Source organism: Sceloporus undulatus, chromosome 1 (assembly GCF_019175285.1).
Source record: "Sceloporus undulatus isolate JIND9_A2432 ecotype Alabama chromosome 1, SceUnd_v1.1, whole genome shotgun sequence".
Classification (NCBI taxonomy): Eukaryota; Metazoa; Chordata; class Lepidosauria; order Squamata; family Phrynosomatidae; genus Sceloporus; species Sceloporus undulatus.
This window is the reverse complement of record NC_056522.1, coordinates 332,676,598-332,693,430: the sequence shown is the minus strand read 5'-3', so window position 1 is coordinate 332,693,430 and position 16,833 is coordinate 332,676,598. Positions and strand designations below refer to the sequence as shown.

At 40.3% G+C, this 16,833-nt stretch overlaps 1 protein-coding gene across 4 annotated transcripts in view; it reads right to left on the bottom strand.

The window, feature by feature from the left end:
- Positions 1–16,833, bottom strand: part of AKAP6 (A-kinase anchoring protein 6) — a 346,755-nt gene that overhangs the window by 277,975 nt on the left and 51,947 nt on the right. For 3 of the 4 annotated variants that reach the window (XM_042444832.1, XM_042444835.1, XM_042444834.1), the window contains exon 2: positions 5,551–5,908. In XM_042444832.1, the coding sequence (XP_042300766.1) occupies positions 5,551–5,874 (324 nt within the window). In that variant the 5' untranslated portion in view covers positions 5,875–5,908. The remainder of the gene's footprint in view (positions 1–5,550; positions 5,909–16,833) is intronic. The other variant, XM_042444833.1, reaches the window with a different exon arrangement.

Here is a 16,833-nt window from a genome sequence, read left to right as displayed (position 1 = left end):
ATGCTTCGCTCAGCCAGAGACCAGAAAGACCCTCTCACAGCTGCAGGAGTTTACCACATACCATGCAGCTGCAGACATGTCTACATAGGGACCCCCCAACGCAGTGTGCAAACAAGAATCAAGGAACACAAGAGACACTGCAGACTGGGCCAGCCAGAAAAATCAGCAGTAGTAGAACATGCCACAAACCATCCTGGCATAAAATACTGTTTGAAAACACTGAAATTCTGGACTATGCCAACCACTACCATGTCAGGATGCACACGGAAGCCATTGAAATCTTCAGACACCTGGACAATTTCAACAGGAAAGAGGAAACCCTTAAAATAAACATGGTTTGGCTACCAATCCTGAAAAATAGCAAGATGAAGACTCAGCAAATGCAAATGAGAAATCTCCCAGGGTCAGGGGCTTCCCAGCAGACAATGAGCACGAATCAAGCAGACATTAATCCTCTTGTGGAGACCCTCACACCCTGAGGACTGCCATCAGCAACAGAACAATACACATGCAAATCACTCCTGCCTTCCCAGGTTCACACTCTGTGTGTGTGTGTGTGTGTGTGTACACACACACACACACACACACACACACAATTCTTTTCCAGAGAAGCATTCTTTGAAGATGCCAGCCACAGATGCTGGTGAAACGTCAAGAAGAAACTCTTCTAGAACATGGCCACATAGCCCGAAAAACCCACAAAAAACTATGGATGCCAGCCATGAAAGCCTTCGAAAACATATATGCTTCACTATCCTGTTGGTCAAAATATAGAACCAGAGGTTATTTGAGATTTACACAGATTTCTCTCTCTTGGATTTTTCATACTTACCTATCAATATCACAGAAAGCATGTAAAATAGAAAAAGCAGACATTTTCACATTTTTATTGTATGTACATAAAATATCATCCATCTTGTTCAGTGGTTGTTTTTTGCATGAAATATTTATTCTTAGATCAGTGCTTGTTCTGGGGCCAGGAAGCCATTTCTATAAGAATAATCAATTGATGCATCCATTATCTATTCCAATAACAGTGTGTTTCTTTGTCGTGTCAAATTTCTCTGCTTCTTTATGGCTGTGCTTATTCTTTGTGGTCCCCTGCTAAGTTACCTATTCTTTAACAACCAAATGTCAATCAGTAAGAGACTATAGAGATCTTGATAAAATTAAATGCATGTTTCTATGTGATGAGCAGTTTGGTGTTTTTGTTCACAATCATTCTTTATTTAGGCTTTTTTTTCCTTAGCAGATTCAGTGTTTTATGTTTCGTTCATTCCTTCAGTTTCTCAACCAGGGCTATATATCTACCAAAATAATAGCCCCAGCAGGAATAGAACTGAGGTTTGATGGAGCAGACTCAGTGGTTGCTTCAAAAAGACTTGGGTATCATTAAAGGCAGCAAAGTGTTGTTTGTCTTACTGTTATTTTATTTTTATAGCCAGACAAATTTTCTGCATCACATACAAAGAAAAGATGGGACAGACTTGGCTACTGTGGCTTCTGAACATGGATCTGCTAGGCATGGAATCTGTATCTCATTCCACCTCAGGTAGCAAAATGTATTGGGCTGGACCTGAGCAATTTGAACAGATGCCACTGGGGTTAAAATAAGTTGCAAGCTAGCTTTGGTACTTATGCCTGCTATCATACTATATACTAAGTGGAATAGTTATTCCATGTATTTAACCAATTTTCTGGATTTGCTCAGAAATGTGTGCCTTACTAATCAGGCTTGCATAAGCCCTCTGTTTTCATGGGGGATCCGTTTCGGACACCCCCCACACACACACAAAAATGGAGACTCACCGATATTCAAACCCATTGGCTTGAATGGGGCACATGCCCGTGAACATGTGCAGGGTGCATGCAGGGCGTGTGCAGCGGGGGTTGCCCCATTGCCCTCTGTGAATATCCAAGACTGCAGACTTCAAGTCCACAGGGGTGACTATATATATACATAATCAAAAGTTAGGATAATGCAGTTGATTCGATGGATTTACTCTAGTTGGGAATAACAAAAGGATTCAGAACAAATAAAATGTCATTTAGTTTGACTTCCTAAGCTACAAGAGCAAGATAATAAAGTGAAGGGATCCTAAAGTGGTAGATTGCACTGCCCAAAGAGTGAGTGGAATCTAGGAGACTGGGGTTTGAATCGCTGTGTGGCCATAGAAAACCACTGGGTGATCTTGGGCAAACCACCCACTGTCAGCCTTAGAAAAAGCCAATGGCATACCATCTCTGAACAGGGCTCTGAACAACAACAAACATCCTGTGATAGGGTTGTCTTAGGGCACCATAATTTGGAAATGACTTGAAAGCACATAACAACAACCACATCAATTTGGATTACTGGTAAGCAATGGCATCATTGGGAGCTGCAGGAGAATGCAGATTGCCCCAAGTGACACTTCAGAGGAGGGGTGACACCCAGTTGGACCCTCCTCCCCCTTCAATGTAAGAGGGGTTAATGCACAGCCTTCCCAGATGATATTCTCCACACTGGGTGACATCCTAGCTCATGACACCACTTCTGGTAAGGTATCACAGTTTGAATGCTCCCTACAAGGAAAAAAAATAACACTAGAAAAAGAGAGATTCTAACTCAGTCTACTTCCTTCTCTGCCAAGTTGCTTCATGCAAGAAGCTTTAAAAAAACCCAAAACATATGTACAACATGTGTCCACTTGAAGTGTGACCCCCCCCCTTACTGTTTTATACCACAAGTGCCTACAATCTCAGTTCTTTTCTTCCATGAAGCCTCTTCTCCATATGTACCATGGATGTGCAGATAGCAATAGTCTTATGTGAGTCAAAGCAAGACTTTATAATGTGTCAGTGCATACACAAACACACACACACACACACAGAGAGAGAGAGAGAGAGAGAGAGAGAGAGAGAGAGAGCATGGCAGACCTCCATGTCATCAGCTGTTCTGCTGTTTCAGGGTTTGTTATTTATTTATTGCCCTTATATCCCACCCTTCTCCCAAATGGGATCCTTAAGGATTGAGGGTTCTTAATCACACAGGGCCTTCATATTTTGTATATATCAAAGAATACTGTAGACATTGGTTTCAACTAGTGGTGGGCTGTGTGACATTGCCTGCATGTTTGTGGAAGGAAGAGTCTTAGCAACTGAAAAAGAGTATTCATTGGCCTGTTACAGACTGCCAAAATAAAGCTTCTTCAGGACTCTTTGGAGGTATGCTATTTAAATGATGCATGCATCCTAAGAATCCGGAAGCTGCACCAAAACTGCACTCCAGTGCTTAGGAATGGAGTGTGGCTTTGGCACGACCTCTGGGCTCTTAGGACCCATGCATCATTTAAATAGCATGCCTCCAAAGAGACCTGAAGCAGCTTTATTTTGGCCGTCTGTAACAGGCCATTGTAACCTTTCTCTGTTATACACGTAAGAGGTTTTAGAAATCCATTCAGCAGAGGGAGGAGAGGTAGAATAATGAGCTACCAGTGCAATGAGCAAGGTAAATAGGTTTCTGGTTATCTCAAATATGCAAGTGCCTACAGCCTTCTTTTTTTTTTTCCCTAGTGGTACCACACTATACTATTCTAGCACTTTTATTCCACTTTTACTGCTGTGACTGACTCAATGGAATCCTGGGCTTCACTGTTTAGGAAAGGGCATTTAGAATTCTCAGCCAGAGAGGCAGCCATAGCAGTAAAACTAGAATAATAGGTCTATAACAATGTAGTGTGGTATTGTCCTAAGGAATGGAAAGGGCACAAATGGAAGGACAGGCACTCTGAAAGATCAGAGGAGCATCTTTTATCACCCTAAGTGGGAATGTAATCCATATCTTCCCACTGGCCCCAGAAACAATGTTATTTCTGTCATTTCTGCAATAATGATATTTTCCTGCCTCACATTCCCCACTGTCCCATCTGTTGCATGGAAGCATGATTCCTCAGCATCTTGGGGCATCCCTCTTTTGTTTGTTTCTTCAATTTGTATTCCGGTTTTCTACCCAAAATGGAATTCAGACTCACAGTATTATTAGGTAACAGAAGAACACAATTAAAATGTAAAACAAAATCAACCATTAAAATACAATTAAATTAAAAGCACAATTCAAAGTAATTAGAACACAATTTTAAAATACATTACTAAAGAAATTAGAGACAGAACTGACAACTGGTCTCAACTGCAGCAGCCAGACAATGGCAGAAAGCATGCCAGAACAACAACAAAAATCTTTGCCTGCTGGTAGAAGGGAAACGAGATAAGGGGCTGATCTGTATTGCAGAAATAATGCAGTTTGACACTGCTTTAACTGCCATGGCTTAATGTTATGGAATCCTTGGATTTGTAGTTTTTTGCAGCATCAGATCTCTCTGACAGAGAATAGCAATAGCAATAGCAAGTACATTTCTATACCGCTTATTAGTGCACTTAAGCACTCCCTAAGCAGTTTACAACTGTAACCTAATTGCCCCAGCAAACTGGGTACTCATTTTAGCAATCTCGGAAGGATGCAAGCCTGAATTGAACCTGAGCCCCCTGGTTGGTATTGAACTCACAATCTTGTGGTTTGTGACTGAGTGGCTGCAGTACAGGCACTGAACCATTGCACAACCAGGGCTCAGATATTTAGAGAAGGCTAAATAGCTCACAAAACAGCAGGGAACTTGAGGAATAGTACAAGAATTCAACAGTGAGAGGAGAGAAAAAATCCCTAAATAAGCAGCTAGGTAGAATGCCCCATGGTCTTAGATATCTTTACACTAATACAGAAATAAACAAGTTGAACTTGAACTCTTAAAACAACAAAACAAATATGATATAATAGGGATCATTGAAATCTGGTAAGATGACCTTCTTGATTGGAGTGTACAGCGGTATAACTTATTTCAAGGAAATAGACCAATCAGGAGCACTGGGAGCATTGTATGTGTAGGAATGCCATGATTTGCCATTGCTTTTCCCATCATTTTTATTACCAAAGGAAAATGCAAGGAGGAGTTGGCACACTCATGAAGTCCGCCCAGTGACGGAAAAAGAACCCATTTTTTCCGGGTTCTTTTTACTCTGGAGGGACACCGCACGGTTTGGCAGCTGCGGTGTCCCGCTGGAGGGAAACAGGCCGCCACCACACTGCCATTTTGGGTCAACCTGTCCTGGGTCAAAGACAACTATGCAGCGAATGATGATAAGCATATGATCACACAGAGAGTGCATCCCCTTTATTGTCCACTCAAATGTTGCTGAAATCTTCTATGCAACTATTACTAGAAGTTACCATTAGGAAAATAGCTTCCTGGATTCACTATCGAGGTACCAATTTCCTGTGACAGTCTGGAACACACAGAAGAATTCAAATTACCATTGCACGACTTATCCAGATCTCAGATCTGACTTTATCTCTAGGAAAGAAATTTTCATTGCAGTAGTTTATTCAGTAAATATTATGACAAACAGCCATGACATGATATTCCTCCTTCCTATGTCATTATAACCTCCAGAAGAACTGTCTGCAAGACATCTGCAGTTGTATTGTAACAGATAGATAGTAATATTTAAGCTTACTTTTAGCTGCACCAAATGAACATCCACATGCTTGCTTTCTGAGTCTTGCTGGACTGAGTAAGTCAGATCCCTGACCCTTTCTGATGTCATCCGGAGCCATGTCTCAATCTCAGGCAAGTGGAGAACAATCTTCCAGTCAGCTCCAGTGTGGAGAGGGGGAGGCTTTTCATATTGCTGCCCAGAATCAAGGTCTTTCATTGCATCTTCCCTGCTTTCCTTCTCAGTAGTGGGAGTCATGTTGATGAGCATGGGGGATGCATCAGCTGCTACAGAATCCAGTTCCTGAGGCATGATGGGGGAAAGTGCTACTTCCATGGCTATCATCGAGAGATCTAGTCCATAACTCCTTCCAGATCTGCTGCACATATAAAAGAGGAGAAAGGTCATGTGTTATAAATAAGAATTTGGATTAAAAGGTCCTAGCCTACCCAACCACAAATGCACCCCAAACTGACTCATAATTTATACCATTGCATTAGCTACAAAGACACATGCAGAGGTTTGTTTCACCCAAATGTTAAGAGCATTAAAAACAGGTTCTGCGGGATTAAAAACCTGTGAAAATATGTTCAACCCTAACTCAACTCCAGAAGTAGCTGCAATCCATAGAAAACATATAAATTGAGAAGATTTGCATAGTTTATTTTACTTCTGCTGGCGGTGGTGAGGGTTAATGAGCCAGGAGGTAATAAAAACATGCCCCAGATTAAAAAAATCTCATTAGCATCGCAGCCTCTGGCTTTTCAAATTGTACCAGCCCTTGCTGTACTGTCTTTCTTTCTTTTTTTTCTTTCATTTTTCTTTTCTTCTCTGATACATCTTTGTAGTCACAGGAGCAAAAAAACTCAGAGGAGAGAGAGGGAGTTAATGAAAGGTGTATAGTTTAGCCATCTAGTTAGTTTAGTTTTGATACTAGGGATGATGAAGGGTAGCATGGAATATAAAAGGCAAGGAATTCAGTATCTTTCAGCATATTTAGAGCTTGTTGTTCTGATCCCAGGATGACCCAAGGCAAGGACATAATCATATGCCTTACTTTTGCACCTACAGATGGCAAGTGGTTTGTAGCTGAACCTTTCTTACACACTGACAATGATGTTAAGAATAGCAAAATTGCCTAAGGGGCAAGAGTAGGCCATGTAGTACACACAGCTGTCTTCCAGAAGCTCACTGCCACTCCCAATATGGGATGTGAGGCAACTGCTGCATTCTGTCTAATAGCAGGGACAGCACTGTCTGATCCAAACAATCAGTGGGAGAGAACTGAAGAGCCTTGCTAAATCAAATCAAAGTCATGTCTAGAATATTATTCTGTTTCACACATGCTTCACTGTCACATCCAGTCTCTCCCACTTCCAATTAAGAAACTCAAATTGTAGGTAATGAAACACATGTTGCCTTTTCTGAGTTTCTGGAAAGTAATGGCCAAATATTGTAGACCATACTGGTCAAATGGCATAACCTTGTATAAAGCAACTTCCAATGTTTTGCCATCTTACCAATCACAGTACATTTTGAGTGTCCCTTATTTAGAATTCTAAAATCTCAAATATTCCAAAATCCAAAATTATTCACATGCATGGCTGAAATAGCGAAACCTTTATTTTCTGATGGTTTTGGTATAAACAAACATTGTTTCATGTAAAATATTTAAAATAATTATATTTATAATATTTAAAATATTATGTGTAAAATTACCTTCAGGCTATGTGTATAAGGTGTATACTAAACATAAATTAATTTCATGTTTAGATTTAGGTCCCATTTCCAAGGTAGCTGATAATGTATATGCAAATAGTCCAAAATCCAGGAAAAACCTAAAATCGAAAACACTTCTTGTCCCAATACTTTTGAATAAAGGAGACTCAATCTGTAATTACTTCATATTAATATGTAGTTATTAACTAAGATCCTGGATTAGGAGACCTATTGCAAAGTTCTGTACAGGTGCAACTATGATATGTCCTTCCCTCAGGCCCTCAAAATTCCACCTTTTAGGCTATTGTAAACCCCACAAACATAACCATTGATTGGCTAATGGAGATCAAGGAAGTGATGGAGCAGCATCCTGCTATATTCCTACAGTTATACATGCAGCAACCTTCTAGGGGTCCTTCAGGAGTCCAGAGGATGATGTCATTGTTATGTCTCCAGTTATAGAAAAATAGCTTGATGCTGCTCTGCACTTCTTCTCCACCAGCCAATACATGGTTGAGGGGGTGGGTTGTAGCAGCTTAAAAGGTAGGCTTTGGGGGGGATTTGATCACTGTGTGGTCAGCAGAGAATTCCAAACCCCACCACAACAGGAACATCTGTACTTTAGCCTTTTTGTAAGTCACCTTGGGTCCCATGTAAAGAGAAAGCTATTTATGTCTTTATGTCCTTATTTATCTATGTAATACATTTACAGTGCACCTATTGTTTTGTCAAACTAGCTATTCATGTATTGGAGCTCCAGCAGATCACCCCACTTTATATTAGTTAACACTGTCGTTGTACAGACCGGCAAAAGCGCCGGCCTGCATACGTACTAGGGTTGCCTCACGGCGCTGCTTATATACGCCCCGCAACCCTAGTACATAATCTTTACGTCAAAATGGCAGCACCCAGTACACATGGGTGCCCCATTTTGATGTGGCAGACGCTTAGCATCCGCATGTCTCGGCGCCATTGTGATGCCACAAGTGCACTATTGGTGCATTGCGGCGTCACAAGCATGCCACATAAAGAACCCGATTTTTAAGGGTTCTTTTTGCTCCACGGGGAAGCCCTGCGGTCTGAAGGCTGTGGCTTCCCTGCAGAACAAACTAGGGCGGCGGGCAGTCTGTATTCCGCCTATGTCATGCATCACAGGCACACTGAGGCAGCTGCACACACATCACCACGCATTGACTAATATGGGTTTGGGTGCCCACATTTTTAACATCCATGAGCGGGGGGGGGGGGGGGCAGAACTAAACCAAACATTTTAAAACAATACAAATTAAAAACTATTTTTAAAAATTAATAAAAGTATAAATATAAGAATTATTTTTAAAGTGATTAAACAATGTATAAAGATTAAACATTAAAACCTTACATTTCATTAAAAGACCACATAGAAGCCTTACATGAAAGACTGCATATAAACAAAACAAACAAGCAAACTGGTATTCCTGTTTGACCCAAATTTCAACTGCATTCACTCTGCATGTTTTCTATGTATAGACAATACTTTACATCAACAGATAATTAGATTTTACAGGAAGGGTAAATAACTTCTTGTAGCTATATTGCTGGCTACTCAGCTGTAATGTTTTAAGGGTTTTTTAAAAGATATTCCCAGCAGGAGGGTGCCTGGCTTTCTAAAGGAAGAAAAACAGTATACATACCCAACAAAAATTGTCTGAAGATATGTGGTCCTTTGGAAATTGCGTACAGATTAAGTAGGTGGGAGGGCTAGTAGACCATGACCAACTGAGACCAGACTAACCTATAGTCTTGTTGAGGTATAAATGTGTGTGAATGCAAGTGCCACTTCCAATGTCTCATTATGCTATTTCTGCAACCCAAACCTTCCTGTATTTATCAAAAAAAAAAAAAACCCTGAAGGCGCATTTCAAACACACTTTGATCTTGAAAAACGTGGTTTAAGGTAGTTGGGCAACGTGGGCACTGTAATCCAAAAAAGTAATTTTTTCAACCTCTTAGAATAGTTCCTGTGATAGCAACCTAGCACTTTCAGGGCTCCTGGTCACAATCCAGATTTCAAGAGCATTCAGACCAGATTTTGGGAAAGGGACATTTTGGATTATTGGTAGCTCTAAGGTTCTAGGAGTTTAAATTCCAAAAAAAGAAGTAAAGGCTGGAATTCAGCATGTGACTTACATCTTCATAAATGGAGATATGTGTGCATGAAATAGAATGGAGTACAGTGGGTACTTGGTATCCACTGAACTTTGACCTCTGAGTATACCTTGCCTAAGAAAACCTTGCCTGAGTATACCTTCCCTATGAAATTCATGGGTTCACCATAAGTTGGCAGGTGACCTAAAAGCACATACACATACACATACATACACAGCAAAGAAAACCATGTCCCAGCAAAGAAAACATGTTTTGGGTCACAGTTACTACTTTCCAGTCCTTGACAAATTTCATCAGTGAGTCCTCTTTGTCAAGCAACACTATAGATTTTTAAAATAATATAAACATAGTGTACCATGCTAGAAAAATGCAGTATCACTACAACAGAAGATGAATCTCAAGGGTAATCAGGTAAAATCTGTACCAATATTGTACTAATAACTGATAATCTGGGAAAGCTGCACATGTCTCTAATGCAGCAATGCAAAATTCTTTCTATATAAATAAATGTACTTTAAAACTGAAACTTAAAATATGCTTACTTAGGAGTAACTTCTTTAAAGTCTGTGGGATTTTAATTCTGAGCAGACACGCATGGAATTGTACTATGAACCTGCAACTCTGAACATAGTTATAAAGGAGTAAGTCTCTCTGAATGCAGTAGGACTTATATATGAGTACAAATATGTAGGATTGCTTTGCACATGTATCTGTGGCAAACAAGGATTTTATACTTCAGGGATGACAGTGCTGGCAACAATTCCCATTGACTCTCATAGTTCTGGATTGCACCAAGCCATTTTATCCTTTGAGAAAAATCTTCTCCATTTGAGAATAAAGAAATTTCTTAGTTTTGAACAATGTACAGTTTTGATGAAAACAGCCATATTAGCATATACCTAGCATGTTGTCAGCATTGTTGGCTTCTAAAAGCTGGGTTTTTATCAAGCCCATGAAATTTATTATGATCAATATCAACATGGTTTACAGACAAATTAATTACTCCTACTAAGTGATCAATATCTTGTAAAAATCCAGGGACCCTGGCACACAGAACTTGCCCAGTGGCTGTTCTACTTAAAACTGACCCTTTGTTCACTCTCTAATATGCTCTCTCAATGAATTTGAAGATGAAAAGTAATGCTAAACACTGGCACACACCTTTGGACCATGCTCCTGGATAAACAATTAAAAATAAACCTATGCAGGTTCAGTCCAGAATGTTACAGATTTAATTATGAAGCACGTAGGGACTCCTTTGAATCTTCTTAGCCTGGGTATTTACTGACCTGCTTTCTTTTACTGCACACTTGAGTCGGCACAGTGCTTCTTCGTAACCTAACATTAGACACCACCTTTGTTATACTGTCAGCTGTTAAAATTAAGACAAATCCTTTCAAACCCACAGTGAACCATTGTCAAGTAGCACCATCCTGATCAAGAACGCTCAAACAATCTCCTATTTCAATTTTCCAAATTTCTTACTCTCACCATCAAAACTTGCCAGCGCATACTAACCAAGCCAAAGCCTTGGAGCCTTCCTCCTAAATCCAACATTTTCTTGAAAGAAGAAACTGCTTTGTTTAGGAATTTACTGAATAATTGCACCTAATTCACTATGTGGTTGCCTAGCAGAATGGAAAGCTGCCATAATCCAGCTACCTAGTTACAAAAGGAAAATGAAGATCTCTCACACACATTCCCGAGAGAACTGGCATCAGCAGGCAGCGTCCTCCCCCTGTTGTCATTCTTCATACTAATCTCAGAAAGCCAGGCTCCACCTCCTTGTCCTTCTTCCTGTCCATCGATGTTCTACTTGGCAGGACAAGGCGACTGTCATGTCATTTCAAATCCAGCCTATAAAAAAACGTGCGGGCAAGAGATTAAATATTCAACTTGAGTGTGGTGAGGACCTCTCTGAACAGAGACTGCCAAGATCTTGCTGAGAGCATTTATTTTCCCACTGAAATCAGGGGGGGGAACAAAACACTACCAAAAGTTTTGAAAAACCATAAGAAAGGGTTTTAGTAAATCAAGCTACAGAGGTAGTCAGAAAATGTTTGGGGCAAAGGCGACAGCAGTTCTAGCTGCTGCACACTCTAACAGACCGGAACCACTCAACAGGATAATTCAGTCATTTCTGGCATCCTCCTAATGCACTATTATCTCCTGCAGCTAAATGGATTTAAGTATCCACTTGCTCTGCTGAAAGCTGTCCTCTCCTAAGTCAGACCTCTGTTGACTCACTCGCCATTGTGTCTGACGTAAACAGCAACGCTGTAATATGTATTTGATTGGCCCAATTGGCCTACATCCATTGCTAGAGTAGACTGTCCAGTTAGTATACCTTCGTCTCCCAAGCCTTCCCCCCATGAGATGTCATTTTTATGTTTTAACTGACCTCCCTCGGTGTCATGACCTTGCAATGTTATGGAATCCCCCCACTCAGCTGACCCTATTGTTGTTATTGTGATTGTTTTTTAAATGCTGTTTAATTTGTTTTATCTTGATGTTATTTTTTATCTAAATCTGGTAACGCCCGCTTTGATCAAAGTTGGAAAAGCGGATAAAAATAAACTATGTAGTTATTATTATTATGTAGTATTATTATTACTGAATCAATTGCTAATGGTTAATCCACACCTGTGTGAATGAAATGGTTCAGTGGCTCTACTCTTGTTGGGCATAGCAATGTGAATATTTGATTTACTTAACCATAGTCTCACTTACAATGGCTTACAAAGATGAACTAAAATCACATTAGACTGAGAGCCAGCATGGTATAGTGGCTTGAGCATTGGACCAGAACTCTGGAGACCAGGGTTCAATTCCCCACTCTCCAGAAAATTCACTGGGGTACCTTGGGTGATCACACACTCTCAGCCCCGAGAAACCCCATAGAGTTTTTCCTTAGGGTTGCCATAAAATGGGGAAAAACTGGAAGGCACACAAAAACACCTGTAACAATTCCAAAAACATCATATATAAAATTATCCACATTATCAGACGTAAATTAACCTCAGCCCCTAAATAGGTTCAGTACCTTGGACAGTTTTAATACGCAGAGTGGATTCATCAGCATCCCACTGACATCAAAGACACCAGTAATACCACAGTGAAAACCAAGTCACACATTCTTAAAACTATGAAAAGGGCTGGGGTAAACCAATAGATTGTTATAGTAGATCTTAGTATATGTTGAGTTTGATTCAAAGATCCCCCTGCGGATGCCAAAATCCATGAGCGCTACGTCCCATGAAAAATAATGGAGTTAAAAAGGGTCCTTTATATAAATGCAAAACCAAGTTTGCTTTTTTGAATATATAGATTTTAAAATATTTTCAAGCCATTGATTGCTGAATCTGTGAATAAAGAATCCATGGAACAAAGGCTGATGTAGTGCTCACCAATACTTAATTATATTGCCAATATTATAATGGCCAGCAGGGCATAGTGATTGTGTCAGGGATGATGGGAGTTGTTAGCTCTTCACCTCTGGCTCTAACTCACCACCTGTGTATGCAGCGGATGATCAGTTTTGATCAGTGGTTAATGCTTTTCTCCAAGCAGCAAGTTTCAGAGAAAGGCTGAAGACCCGGACAAATCTCCAGAGCCTTCCTACACTCTTCTTCCTGAGATGTCTCCAAACTTCTCCAGGATCTGCTGGCTCGTGTATCCTTCACCAAGACACCAGACAACTCAGTAGTCTTATACATGGTGCTCGGTTAGAAATTAATTCGTTCGCGCGGCGTTCGAACCGAAATTCGCACCCGAAAGGTCTTTTTGAAGCGCGCTAGGCGGAAAGCCGCGCCGCTCGCTTTATTTCGCGCCGATATTTTTCGTAACCCGAAAAAAATATCGTAACCCGGAACATTTTTTCCTATCTATTTTTTGTATCCCGAAATTTCAACGCGATCAATTCGTATCCCGGGTACCACTCCCAGTATATAAAATATCGACTTTTTCATATATACAAATACTAATGCCCTCACAATCTCTACAATCTCCAATATCATCCAAATACACTCCAACTACTATCCACAACTACCACAAAAACATTGGCAAACATGAGCAATTATTAGAGCCATTGTTAATCACCACCCACTTAGTCAGTTTCCACCCAGTGGGGGCGTGTAACTTCATTTTGATTGGTTCACATAGTTCAACCCATACTAAGATTTTCATCATTTCACTTTGTACAACTAATGAATCTCAGGTGTTCCAATTGTACATTCTACAATTCTGTCCTTGACATTCAGACTTCTAAATTACATTAGCTTTTTCAACTGTGGGGCTTCTTAATGGCTCTTGCTTAGTCATTGTGACTTTCCATACATGTTTTATTTCTATTACTGTAAATATCCCATGTTTGCATTTTCTTAACAATTTGAGCATTGGACTGAACTCTTGGAGAACAGAGTTCAAATCCCCACTCAGCCACAGAAACCCATTGGGTCCCTTAGGCAAGCCACACTCCTAAGCTTCAAGAAGCTGGCATGGCAAACACCATCTGAAGAAGATGCCAAGACAACCCATGATAGGCTTGCTTAGGTTGCCATAAATTAGAACTGACTTGAAGGCACACAACAATAAATATAAGATTTGCACATCCTCCAAAGTGCTTTCTCAAAAGATTCAAAACATAAAAAGTAACAACAATGGCAGTACGTTAGGAAGAACTTCTGACTCAGTAAGACTGGTTCAGCAGTGGAATATGCTGTCTCAAGAGTGTAGTGGAGTTTTCATTTTTGTGATGTTTTAAACAAGACTGGGTGGCCAAATGTCAGAGTTGCTTTGATAGTGTAATTCCAGCATGGCAGGGGGCTGGACTGGTTGCCGCTTTATGGTCACTTCCAGCTCTATGATTCTATGAACTAAAGTAGGACTGAGCAACTGGTGTGAGGCAAGGGCCCAATTCCTCACCCAGTAGACATACACACACCCGGCAAGCCAAAATACTTCCAGATATTTTACTCTGTATTCCTTCTATAAAGGAAATGTTGTTTCATGGCTCTCTATTGTCATTTTGAGAAGGACTACAGAGAAAACAGCAATATTGGACATACATGAACTCAAGGGTTTTATGAGTGGGAGTGTTTTTCTCTCAAATCATGCGACTTCTTTTCAAGAGGGGCCAGTTGAGAGTCTTGGTGGACTGGTTTGGTGGACTTTGGGAGGGTTTCAGGGTTGTAAGGAAAGTAGCAAGAAAGGCTGTTAACGCTTGTTCTGTGTGTAGCTGATGGCAAGTTATCTCTCAGTAGAATCTAGGAGACCACATGCCACCCATGAGTTCATCTTTGCCCATTCCTGCACTACAGGCTTCAACAGCCTGGTGAGCCTTGATTTGATTGGAATGAGAGAAACGAGGTGTGTGTGTGAAAGGAAGACATTGCCTCTAATAAGAATTTTGCCACCCATGAATTTTGCTTCTATTTCTCTCGTCTCCCAACTTCTGGCATAGCAGTAACTTAAAACTTCTGGCTAACACTTAGAAATAAGTGAACAGTTTCTCTGTAATCTGCAGAGAAGTCATGGTGCATTGACATTATTAAAGGTTCCAATTATTATATGTGATGACTTGTAGAAATGCATTTAATTCCTAGTCACTGGTTATTAGGGACTTTTTAAACACAGGCTGCTAAGATCCCACAATCATATTAGTGTAGAGGAAAAACCCATACCGTTTTGAAGACAATCATTTTCGCAAAGCTCTTCAAAGATGGCCATGGTGATGCTATAAACCTTAGCTCTGTCTCTGCATGTCACCTTCATAACCCACCTACTAGCCAATGCTTTCCCAGCTGCCCTTGTGGTCGCTTTTTTTTCAGTTACAGAGTCACAGGTTCGTTTGTCATTATCTATTAACCTCCCCCCTGAAAAACTTCTTTTATAGTCACAGATGCCCCAATCCTCTGCCCCTCCCCATTTTTTGTTTCTGCCCTCTGCAATGAAAAATGTCTGTTCCACCCTTGAATATGGAACTATACAAGATAAAATGCATGCCTATTAAAAAGAAATCAGCAATTTTTAAAAAAATTTGTTTAAGAGGCATCTTTCTAAATGGATGCATAGGTTCAATATCACATTTAGTAGAGGCATCTTACACTTTACACCATGATGCTTAGGTGTTCATACTTCATTTAGGGCTATATGTGCAAAGTAGGATTCCATTACAACCCTTTAATCATATATACAGTAGCTAAATACAGTATCACATACCATGATGTAATCTTTCAGTCTGGCATGGTAAAGCCCAATCCAGACATGGGGCCTGCCCACAATAACTTTCACATACTCCCGGTGTACATGATACCCACATTATTGGAAGGTGCACGATCTATGCTCTAAAGTATCCAGGAAGTTTAGATATGACTGAACGAGTGGCCCTTTTGTGGTGTGCATCATCTTCACAGTTTTTGTGGTGTGCATCAGTCTCCAATCAACACACACACATCTCTTTCAGAAATGCAGTAGAGATAACTATTGCTTTATCTATACCTCTTTCTCCTGATTTTTTGCTCTGCTCGATGTGCCAACCAATCCGTGCAAACTACAAGATCTTTGTCAGTAAAAACAACCTGGAGTCTGGTAGCATAGACTAACAGGACATAATTGGGCATAATCTTTTGCGGATGCATCTGGAGTGGACTGCAATTCATGAATGCCTGTGCAAAATAAAACTTGTTAGTCTTTTGAGATATCACAAGTCTCTTTGTTCTTTTTTGTTGCAACAGACTAACATGGTCTGGGGAACTCCCCTGGAACTTTCTTTGACTGTGTCACCCTGTGTAGAAATTTATAAGCTTTCAGGAACCCTGTGCTGACTCAGCTATGCATCCATTTACAATCCACTCACAGTAATTGGCCAAAGAAAAATTCATTAACCATGTCAAGGTACAAGGGGAGGCAGAACAAATATCGATCAGTGTTGTATCTGCTAGACAGTGGAAATGCTAATCAACTCTTAATTTTACCCCCTAATTGTCACAAATTGTTAACATCACCCTTAAGCACTATTCAGCCATCTGTCCACCATGAAGTCAATCTGGTTTCATTTGCTGAATTTTTTTAAAAAAACAAGGTTGAAAGGAATATTTCATTAGACATGCTGTCTTGTTGATTTCTAGATGATATTATGTAACAGCTGATACCAAAGAAAGCTATTTTTGTTCTGGCCCACTCTACTCCTTCTTTATTTATGGTGCATCCAAACCCCACTGCATTCAATTTCCAAAATACAAAAACTTAATTAACTTTGTGGAAAGGGAGCAGAAAATATTAATTTTCTTCAGACAATAAGTCATTCAAAAAACATTACAGTGGGTCCTTGGTTTGGTTTGGTTCCATGACCCTCCCCCCCCCCCCACCCTTGGATATCAAAATCCCTGGATGTGCTAGTCCCATTATATATAATGGTGTAATAAAATGGTGTCCTTA